Source organism: Coregonus lavaretus (assembly GCF_964263955.1).
Source record: "Coregonus lavaretus genome assembly, chromosome: 33".
Classification (NCBI taxonomy): domain Eukaryota; kingdom Metazoa; phylum Chordata; class Actinopteri; order Salmoniformes; family Salmonidae; genus Coregonus; species Coregonus lavaretus.
The window spans coordinates 20892099-20903986 of NC_140020.1; the positions used below are offsets into that span (position 1 = coordinate 20892099).

The 11888-nt window shown below is 41.9% G+C and overlaps 1 protein-coding gene across 1 annotated transcript; it reads left to right on the forward strand.

The window, feature by feature from the left end:
- Positions 1-467: 467 nt before the first annotated feature.
- LOC311108761 (terminal nucleotidyltransferase 5A-like) lies at positions 468-9000 on the forward strand. The gene is made up of 2 exons (XM_084151502.1): positions 468-1610; positions 6378-9000. The coding sequence occupies exons 1-2, from the start codon at positions 1176-1178 to the stop codon at positions 7275-7277; spliced, it is 1335 nt and encodes a 444-aa protein (XP_084007628.1). The 5' UTR covers positions 468-1175; the 3' UTR covers positions 7278-9000.
- Positions 9001-11888: the final 2888 nt, after the last annotated feature.

Sequence of the window (11888 nt, forward strand, 5' to 3'; positions counted from 1 at the left end):
TACTACACAAAACGAAAGGTACTCTCTGGTACTCATACTCTGAAGGGTATGATGACCACATTGGAGTTTGTCAAACAACACATGCATGTGGCTTTTAGTAGTGAATCTTCGGGGTGTAAAATAACTGTGAAAAGCACATCAAAATCCCTGTGCAAAAGGTGTTGCATCTATAAAAACAGCCTTTGTCAGTTTCCAAGTCTTCTTGTAGAATGTGCCTAGTGACAGATCTATAATCAGCGTTCATTCTGCCAATATAACATTAATCTATGGGGGGGTGAAACGCAAAACTGACCTCTGATCGGCATATGGGACAACTTTATTCCCTTTGCACGTTGCAAGCGATGTACCCTGAAGCGCCGATTACAACGATTGGTGGAACAAGCTGCCACTCAAACTAACCATTCCCGCTGTTCCTTCGCTGGGGAAAGCATTTTCGACGTCAGAACCTCTCAGTGGCGCAACGCACTGCCACCAAGCGAAACACGAGCAACATGTAACGGGCAAGTAGAAACCATACACCATTTTATGTAATGGTATGTGAAGGTGTATAGGAATACGTATTTCGTAGGTTAAATCTGATGCGTAAAAGAGCAGCAGATATATTCGAAGAGAGGCGAAACCTGCTGCGTGTAAAAGTGGGAGGAAAAGAAACTTTTGGGGAATGGGAATACAACTTACTAAGAAAGTGCAAGACGCTATTCTGTATCAATGCTAATTGACAGGCGCAACTTTAGGCGATGGCGACCCAGACGGAAGAGAAAACGCACAGTGAGCTAACGAATACGGGACAGTGAGCGAGGCCCACGGCTGGACAAGCCCTTCAGACCCGCCCAACAATCGAATAATATCCCAGTTGAACTTGGGGAAAGGGGAGAGATTGGACAGCTAGCTTTACGCAGCGCAACGAGCTGAACATATACCCCGACTTCACTACAAGCAACTGAGAAGTGGAACTACACGTCTGCTGTGCGTAAATTGGAGATGATACGGCTTGTTATGATTAACAACGTTATCTAAAGGACGGCGATGAAGGTAAATACAGCCAGCTGATGTGGCCAAAGCACTCTTGTAAGCTACTCCTGCGGCAACACGGCCGCTTTAATTCAAAGCGAAGCAAGAGACGGAGGGAGTGAACACTTTTGGCGTTTATATTTTCTTATCTACCTTTTATCAATATGGGCGAGAAAGTCGACTCGAAACGATCGACTCCGGTGGAAGGCTGTTTGGACGGGGAGAGCAGCAACCTCAGCGTGCTCAACTGGGAACAAGTGCAGCGCCTGGACGCTATCCTGGCTGAGTCCATCCCAATCCACGGTCGCTGGAACTTCCCAACCCTTGAGATTAAACCGCGGGACATAGTCAAAGTGGTCCGGTGTCGCATGGAGGAGAAACGCATACATGTCCGGGAGGTCCGCCTGAACGGTTCCGCGGCCAGCCATGTTCTCCATGAGGACAGCGGGTTGGGATGGAAGGATCTGGACTTGATATTCTGTGCCGACATGAAAGGCGAGCTAGAGTTCCAGACAGTGAAGGATATAGTTCTTGATGCTTTGCTAGACTTCTTACCCGAGGGAGTGAACAAGGAGAAGATCACACCAGTGACCTTAAAGGTAATATCACTTTTATTATCAGTTGACATGATCATTTCAGATCCATACTGCTGGTTAATGCAGTTTATTACGCAACAGTTTAGGTGCGCAATGTTTGTATGAGCATTGCATGCTGCGTATCATGGCTGCGTTACAATGCAACCAGTGAAAGTTATGCTCCAGTATAAGAATGCAATACATTAGTTTTACATTACAATGCAACCAATGAAAGTTATGCTCCAGTATGAAAATGCAATACATTCGTTTTACATCTTCATTTCCACTCAATGTGCTTACTGCAATAAGTTATGCACCCTACAGTAGCCTATAAATTACAGTTATGCCAATCCACATAGTATCAACATTCATTTATTTGCTGTAGGCCTATGATGCATTCAGAATTCTGCCCTGCATTCTAAGCTGCATGGTGATAAGGCTGCAGATAGTAGAAACTGTGGTTTCCACTACAAAGAGGATTCAAACTAATCCAATTGGTACGGGATCCGCTCATTTACCTAGATACCTACTTACACATGACCCAACACTAGAGCTGTCCAGCTGACCAAATAAGGGAGAAGATTACCCTCTGTTCAATGCAAAACATATATGGTGTTTCTCAATATGCATACTACCGTGCTCCACACTCATGCTCTGAGTGCATTCTCCGAGGATATTCCCTGTGTGGAGAGTGTGGAGAACGCATAAAACATTACATTTGAGCAGCACTCGCACTCCCCCTATTGTATTACCTCATGCTGCACATCCCCATTCACTGAACCTTCTTCCAGCCAGGACAATAGCAACAGAAGAAACAAGATTTACACAAAGCAAACTTTTTATTCCATAACTATCACTTAGCTATATGTGAATTGTAATTATCTAGCTAACCAGATAGTTTAACAGGCAAAAATGACCTAAAACTAATGTTATACAAGGTAGATGTCAATTCTTGGTGGGTAGCTAGCTGTACATTCTTCATGGCCATCTAACTAGCGAATAGTAGTAGCTAGCCAGTTAGCCCTATTAACTTACCATGGGCTTGCGATCTACGCACACTACAGTGGGTATTGTAGGCAGATAAACATGCCAAAATTAACACAGTGGGTGTTTCTCAAAATGCATACTACCGTGCTCTGAGCACGCAAATTGGAGCATGGGAGGGTCGGAGTATGAGTCCAAATCAAAGTATGTGAAACAGAGCATGGAGGGCAGTTCTCGAATGCATACTCTGTTTGTACATACTTTGAAGCATGCATCGATGCAAGCTTCAACGGAAAGTATGCAAAGAAATATGACGCAACCACGTAACAAAATTATGCAAAATTTCTTGAAATCAATGGCAGCCATTATTTGAGCTGAAGTGAGAGAAAAAATTAACTCAGACTTCGGAAAGAAAGGTTTCCTATTCACATCTCATATGTTGCCTGACTACAATATTGTATCTTGATATGTTAATAAATACATGCTGTGTTAATTTTGGCATGTTTACCTGCCTACATACTGTAGATCGCAAGCCCATAATAAGTCAATAAGGCTAACTGGCTAGCTAGTAGTACTGTTAGCTAGCCAGATAGTCATGAAGATTTGTTAGCTAGCTACCCATGAAGAATTGACATTTATCTTGCATAACATTAGTTTTAGATCATTTTTGCCTGTTAAACTATCTGGTTAGCTACATTATTACGATTCACATATAGCTAGCTGATATTTATGAAGTAAAATGGTTGCTTTGTGTATATCTTGTTTAGTCTCTATTGCCATTGTTGTCTTGGCTGGAAGACGGTTCAGTGAATGGGTAAGTCCATAGTAAATCAATAGGGCTAACTAGCTAGCCACGAAGAATTGGTAGCTACCCACGAAAAATGTACATCTACAGTACCTTGCATAACATTCATTTTAGGTAATTTTTGCCTGTTTATCTAGCTGGCTAGCTAGATTATTATGATTCACATATCTAGCTGATAATTATGAAGTAAAACATTAGATTTTTGTATATCTTGTTTCGTCTATTGTTGCCATTGTCCTGGCTGGAAGAAGGTTCTGTGAATGGGGAGCTGAAGCGTGAGGTAATACAGTAAGGGGAGTGTGAGTGCTTGTCAAATGTATTGTTTTATACATTCTCCACACTCTCGTCCTCAAGAGAATGTGGTCAGAGAATGAAGTACGCATCTGAGAAGTGCCCTCCATGCTCTGTTTCACATACGTTGATTTGGACTCATACTACGAATCTCCCGTGCTCCAATTTGCACACTCGAAGCGCGGTAGTATGCATTTTGAGAAACACCCATGGATTCATTCAATTCAGATAACCTCATCTGACACAGGCAAGAATCACACATGCAAATATTCCATTACCAATAAGTTCTCATAATACAGATGTCAGACATATACAGATGTTTTCATATCAGACAAAGACGAGAACTTATAGTTGTGAGGTAGGCAGGCTACCAGTAACGGATGTGATAAGGATTACATACAGTACCAGTCAAAAGCTTGGACATGCCTACTCATTCAAGGGTTTTTCTTTATTTTTACTATTTTCTACATTGTAGAATAATAGTGAAGACATCTAAACTATGAAATAACACATATGGAATTATGTAGTAACCAAAAAATGTGTTAAACAAATCCAAACATATTTTATATTTGAGATTCTTCAAAGTAGCCACCCTTTTCCTTGATGACAGCTTTGCACACTCTTGGCATTCTCTCAACCAGCTTCATGAGGTAGTCACATGGAATGCATTTCAATTAACAGGTGTGCCTTGTTATAAGTTAATTTGTGGAATTTCTTTCCTTCTTTATGCGTTTGAGACAATCAGTTGTGTTGTGACAAGGTAGGGATGGTATACACAAGATAGCCCTATTTGGTAAAAGACCAAGTCCATATTATGGCAAGAACAGCTCAAATAAGCAAAGAGAAATGACAGTCCATCATTACTTTAAGACATGAAGTTCAGTCAATCCGGAAAATGTCAAGAACTTTGAAGGTTTTTTCAAGTGCAGTCGCAAAAACCATCAAGCGCTTTGATGAAACTGGCTCTCATGAGGGCCGCTACAGGAATGGAAGACCCAGAGTTACCTCTGCTGCAGAGGATAAGTTCATTAGAGTTAACTGCACCTCAGATTGCAGCCTAAATAAGTACTTCACAGAGTTCAAGTAAGAGACACATCTCAACATCAACTCTTCAGTGGAGACTGCGTGAATCAGGTCTTCATGGTCGAATTGCTGCAAAGAAACCACTACTAAAGGACACCAATAATAAGAAGAGACTTGCTTGGGCCAAGAAACACGAGCAATGGACATTAGACCGATGGAAATCTGTCCTTTGGTCTGATGAGTCCAAATTTGAGATTTTTGGTTCCAACCGCCATGTCTTTGTGAGACACAGAGTAGGTGAACGGATGATCTCTGCATGTGTGGTTCCCACCGGGAAGCATGGAGGAGGAGGTGTGATGGTGTGGGGGTGCTTTGCTGGTGACACTGTCAGTGATTTACTTAGAATTCAAGGCACACTTAACCAGCATGGCTACCACAGCATTCTGCAGCGATACGCCATCCCATCTGGTTTGGCCTTAGTCCCACTATCATTTATTTTTAAACAGGACAATGACCCAGAACACACCTTCAGGCTGTGTAAGGGCTATTTGACCAAGAAGGAGAGTCATGTTGCTGCATCAGATGACCCGGCCTCCACAATCACCAGACCTCAACCCGATGAGTTGGACCGCAGAGTGAAGTAAAAGCAGCCAACAAGTGCTCAGCATATGTGGGAACTCGTTCAAGACTGTTGAAAAAGCATTCCTCATGAAGCTGGTTGAGATAATGCCAAGAGTTTGCAAAGCTGTCGTCAAGGCATAGCGTGGCTACTTTGAAGAATCTCAAATATAAAATATATTTTGATTTGTTTAACACTTTTTTGGTTACTACATGATTCCATATGCGTTTTTTCATAGTTTTGATGTCTTCACTATTATTCTACAATGTAGAAACTAGTACAAATACAGAAAAACCCTTGAATGAGTAAGTGTGTCCAAACTTTTGACTGGTACTGTACATGGGTGCGAACTAAATATAACTAAATGCGTGAGAACTAAATTCAACAAGCAGTTGAAAATTGAATATTGAACATAAAGTGAAAATGACACCAGATAATTATCAATCACATTCAAATCAACCCCTGACATACTTTCTTTCTTAAAGTACATTATTATTCCTTACTCCGTCACCTGGCACATTGCCAGACCTAAATACAGAGGATGATAAATGTACTGAGAATAAATGCAGAAATGGACCATGAGACATAATAAACACATTAATCTATCAACATGTTTGGTAATATGATGAATGTGATAATATGATGATAGATATTAGAGCTGGGAATTGCCAGCGACCCCATAATACGATATTATCACGATACTTAGGTGCCGATACGATATATATTGCGATTCGATGTTCCAAACATATTGCTCACCATATGTCTGCTGCAGAGGGACAAGAGAGAGCCATGAGAAAACGAGTTTTGATCAGTCATGGAAATTGAAAAAGTACTGAAAACAAATTGGCTCCCTATTTAAAAAGAAGATGGAGAACAAGCTATGAAGGACAAATACTGGCTGATACCACGGCTTTCAGCCAATCAGCATTCAGGGCTCAAACCAACCAGTTAATAAAATAAAAAATAAAATTAATGTATTTGTGTCTAATCATTCATTTATTATTACCATTTACCATAGACCGAAAACACATAGATATGTATTCTTATGTCTGTGGTGTTGTGTTTTCAGGAGGCCTATGTGCAGAAGATGGTGAAGGTTTGTAATGACTCAGACCGCTGGAGCCTCATCTCCCTCTCCAACAACAGAGGCAAGAATGTGGAGTTAAAGTTTGTGGACTCTCTGCGTCGCCAGTTTGAGTTCAGTGTGGACTCCTTCCAGATTCGCCTGGACTCCCTCCTCCTCTTCTACGAGTGCTCCGAGCACCCCATGGCAGCCACTTTCCACCCCACCATCCTGGGAGAGAGCGTCTATGGTGATTTCTCCGCCGCTCTCGACCATCTACGCAAACGCCTCATCTGCACGCGGAGCCCCGAGGAGATTCGCGGTGGTGGTCTACTGAAATACTGCCATCTGCTGGTCCGGGGTTTCTGCGCGGCTTCTGGAACCGAAATGAAACTTCTGCAACGCTACATGTGCTCCAGGTTCTTCATAGACTTCCCAGAGGTAGGCGAGCAGAGGAGGAAACTGGAATCCTACCTCCAGAACCACTTTGTGGGTCTCGAGGACAGGAAATACGACTATCTGGCCACTCTGCATGGAGTAGTGCGGGAGAGCACGGTGTGCCTGATGGGCCACGAGAAGAGACAGACACTGGGCCTCATCTCCTCCCTGGCCCTTCGGGTTCTTGCCGAGCAGAACGTCATCCCCAACACAGCCAATGTCACCTGCTACTACCAGCCCGCCCCATATGTCGCAGACGGCAACTTCAGCAACTACTACGTGGCCCAAGTGCAGCACGTTTACCCTCAGCAGTACCCCCCTCAGCAGTACCCCCCTCAGCAGTACCCCCCTCAGCAGTACCCCCCTCAGCAATACCCCCCTCAGCAATACCCTCCGTCACAGTATCCCCTTCCACACCATCCACCTCCGCACCACCCCATGTACACTGCATGGATGCCCTGCAACTGAGTGTGTGACAGTGGACACACACACATACACATAGTCACTCATGGAACGATAGGATTCTCATCCTAACAAATGGATAGATCACAGGATGATGGTTGTTCCTCTCTGTATTCTGATAGAGAGATAAAGAGGTGTAGTTTTGCTTTGGTTTTGAGCAGGATGGAGAGGAGAGAAGAAGAGGCCACTTGGATGTGGTCTGACCCTGGAGAGAAGGCTTTCATCCAGGGCAGAAAGCCAGCAGTGGAGGAGAGGAGTGCAAAAGGAGGGGAGCCAGAACAAGGCTGACCTAAGATGAGGCTGAGGTTGAAGCCAGGAGGCCAGTTTGTCCATGGCTATTAGCCAGTCCTAGAAGCCAGGCTAAACACCTTGCTGGACAAACAAGCACCGCCACAGAGTGACAAATATAGGAACATTCGGCTTAGGGCTGAATACTACCAGTGTTGATGATGCAGTGAAATAATGTACATAACCACCTTGATAGTGGTTATGTTTTTGCAAGCAATGGCTTGTATTTGAGACTCACGCTTGAATATACACTCACATACAGTATACTGCCTAACACTCATACATGCATCAAACACAGACACACTCTTAAACATCTCACACACTAGACAGTGCATACATATACATTTACATAGGCGCACACTGAGTGTACGGTGAAGGAAAGTGATCACAGAGAATACTGGAAGTTGTGTACACGTCCTGATTGGTTGGCTAAGAAGACCTAGTGTTGACATTTCTCTGACCAGGGAAAACAAGAAGTGAGACAGTCTGACCGCAGGCAATGCAAAAGAAGAACTGGACATTGTTTACAAACCAAAGATCTATCTTTTAGCTACCCACTATTTGGCTGAACAAGGGGGGGAAAATGCAATATGTATTTGAATATTTTGCTTTAAGTGCCTACATGTCTAAAAGGAAGAAAGAGGTTGTTATATTTTGTGAATAAACCCAGGCCTGTTCATTTTAGACAAAGGACCATGGGCCTTTTAAGGGTGATGATGGTGTGTTACCTGTGTAAATGAATGTATTTTGGACCAGAAAGGGAAACAATGTGGAATTGTTATTGAAGTAGAGGGACACGGTTTTGACCTCTGACTTAGTGTGTCTCATATCGCCCAACTCAAAGTATAATTGGATGATGAGAGAGAGATGGGTTAGAGTGCAAAAGAGAAAGGAGGGAGAAAGTAAGAGATGGGAAGGGGATCAACTCGCGAGAGAGGAGGAGAGTATGTCCTGTAAACTCCTGCACACTTGTAGTGTCTCTGTCGTCAGAGCATACTGTTAGTGTTTTTACCAGTAGAGAGAGGGGCCTGAAAGTGTATTTCTGAGAGATATTTTAGTGATATTCTAGAGTGTGTGTGTATGGGAAATGTGTGTTCACAAGGTGGAAATTGTCCTTCTTTGCCATTTTCTTCTTTGTGACATTTCTGAAGTTTCCATGTGTGATGTGAGAAAGGGGGAGAGTAAGCATTTTCACCTGTGCAAAGCTTGCACCTGTTATTTTTAAGTAATAAAACATAAAATAATTAACAAAAAGTAAAGATTAAGAGAAGGATATCTGAGTTAACATATCAATAAAGTTTTTTTTATTTTTTATTATCTTGTATTCCCCTTATAAAGATGTTAGGTGCAAACTTTGAGCATGTGAAAATATTGAGTAAATCTAACCCTATCAATGCAGACACCTCACATCATTCTATTAAACCTGTTCTCAGATATCTTATTTTTGTATCAATCTCTATTTTTGTACATGTTGTTTGGCTCATGCCATAGTTTTCTTGATTGCCTCATTCCAAGAGGCTGTACAGAGAGAGTTTGCATGCGTGGGAGAGAGTGTTATTTCAATAGATTCTATGGTTTTCCCCAAATCCTGGTTGGAGGATCCCTGGAATCAGGAAGGAATAAGAAGAAAATCCGGATCCTCCAACCAGGATTTGTGGAAAAACAGGGAATTTATTGAAAGTTCCTGTAATTTTGCAACCCTAATGAGACTCATACACACAAGGTTAATGTTCAAATGCAGACACACTTGTGTCTATGGTGTTGCTCATGCAACCTTTTTTATTTTCTTAATTTTTTGTTTAAAAACGTTATTCTCTAACTAACATGCAAAGCACACCGAACACGTTGCGTGCGTGAGCATTGCAAAATAAATGTACACATTCACCCACACAGCGCGTGAACGATTGTCTGCGTAGCCAAGCGCTAAAATAGGACTTGGTTCTATTTGAGACGCTCCACACGCTTTAAGTACCCTCCTTATTCAATATCAGGAAGATACAAACACACGTGGATGCTTGAAAGACAAACGGGAAGATATTAATTATAGATAACTAACTAGGTATCCCTTTTAATCTGTGGATTAATCGTCAGAGTAGAGAAGCATATTTGTAGCAATTCTACAAAGAACCAGCTAAAAAGAGGACTATACTGAATGCATTTCAGGTAAATAATAACCCAATGTTCATCTCCCAGGACAAACTAACTAGCAACCGCTAGCTAGCTAAATGTCCATGAATGTCTCATGTATAATATAATCCATTCACAGTTGATTTTGGTATTTTAACCTACGTGTCATTATCGTGTCTGGTGGGGATAGACAAAAATCAACATGCGGACGCACACGCGTGGCTGATGTAGTCAGCATGTAAGAAAGAGAATGTCTGAGTCTTATTGTTGTGTAAATGTCTGTTTTGATTGCCATCCAATATGGGATTGGTCAAAGAGTTGGAAATAATGTTTAAAGCAACACAAGTGTCTAAGATGAAATACTTTATCATTAAAAAGGAAGGAAAATCAGTTATGCACTCCTGTAGTCAATTATGAATAAACTTAGTATACTAAACATTAGGAACACCTTCCTAATATTGAGTTATTTTCTGCTCATTCATTCTCATTTCGACACCAAACCCACCACTGGTGTGCGTGGCCAGGGCTCTATTTTCATGTCATCCAACAAATGTAAACGCCTGGAGTTTGCTAAACGGCATTGGCACTGGGATTGGAACCAGTGCTTTGGTCAGATGACATGAAAATAGAGCTCTTTGGCCACGCACACCAGTGGTGGGTTTGGCGTCGAAATGAGAATGCAGAAAATAACTTCATACCTAATATAGAAAATGGTGGTGGATCTTTGACATTATGGGGCTATTTTGATTCCACTGACCATGGGGCCCTTGTTAAGGTCAATGACATCATTCACTTTGCCCAGTACCAGGACATTTTAGCCAAAAAACGAGTTGCCTGAAACTTGGCCACAAGTGGATCTTCCAGCAAGACAATAAACCCAAGCGCACATCAAAATCCACAAAGAAATTGTTAATTGGCCGCTAAATAAAATTTTAGCAATGGCCATCTCAGTCTCTGGACTTGAAACCCATTGAAAACCTGTGGTTTGAATTGAAGAGCCATAAGCGCAGACAAAGGATATCAAGGACCTGGAAGGATTCTGTGTGGAATAATGGTCTAAGATCCCTCCCAATGTGTTCTCCAACTCATAAAACATTTGAGAAAAAGGCTCAGTGCCCTTATCCTCCCAAGGTGAGGTTTTGAAAGGTATTGAAAACAGGGGTGTCAATAATTTTGACCCCTACCTTTTTGAGAAAACACGTTTTTTAGCATACAATTACAATTGAAGGGTCTGGAAAAGTCAGAGTTTGGTGCTCCTGCTGCCATTGAATGTAATACAAGCTTAGACATAGAGGCGGGGTCATAGTGATTTGCATTAGCAATACACATATAGCAATAGACCACAATGATTTGTCATTCTCAACATGTAAAAATATGCCTCTGTGTTTTTGTTTGTAAGCTCAAATGGACAGTGAGCACCTCTAGATCACATTATAGCTCGGTATTTTTAATTATTTCATACAGTCATTTTTGCTCATCTTTATCAAGGTTGTCAATAATTTCGGACCCAATGGGATGCACTTCCGTCACACGGTCACGTCATGCCATTGTTATGAACGTTCTAAAAAGAAGCCTGTCATAGTGGTGCCCAAAAGTCGACTAATGCCCAGTCATTCTGAAAGGGGGCTAATGACTGTTTAATCTATGGGGAGCAATGTCACTATTCATGGGTTGCACGTTTCGTCATAATATATTTTTTTACGTTCTCTTGAGGACTGATGCCCGACTGAAGGTTCTACTCAATGCATTCACAATGGCCGCTGATGAAGAACAATTTTGCCATCATTATGATGTCGTCAAATGTACTTTAGAGAGATGGCAATGTTGCCATTAGCGAGCAAAGTTAGTCAAAAATAGCTAGCAATGCTAACATTAGCTAGCTGAAATTCGGTACTGTCCCCTCAATCTTAGCTAGCTAGCTAAAGTTAAACTGCAACCAAAGTCAATCTGGTGACATCCTAATAATTATTTTCCTCCATTTGAAGTGTCATCGTGTTTCCAAGCCACTATGTTGCACACGAAATCTTCATCAACGCCCATTGAAAATGCATTGAGTAGAACCTTCAGTCGGGCATCAGTTCTCAAAAGAACGTTCAAAACAATATTATGACGAAAAACGTGCAACCCATGAATAGTGACATTGCTCCCCGTGGCTCAGCTTTGGGCACTGTTCCAATAGGGACACTACCCATAATGCTTGTA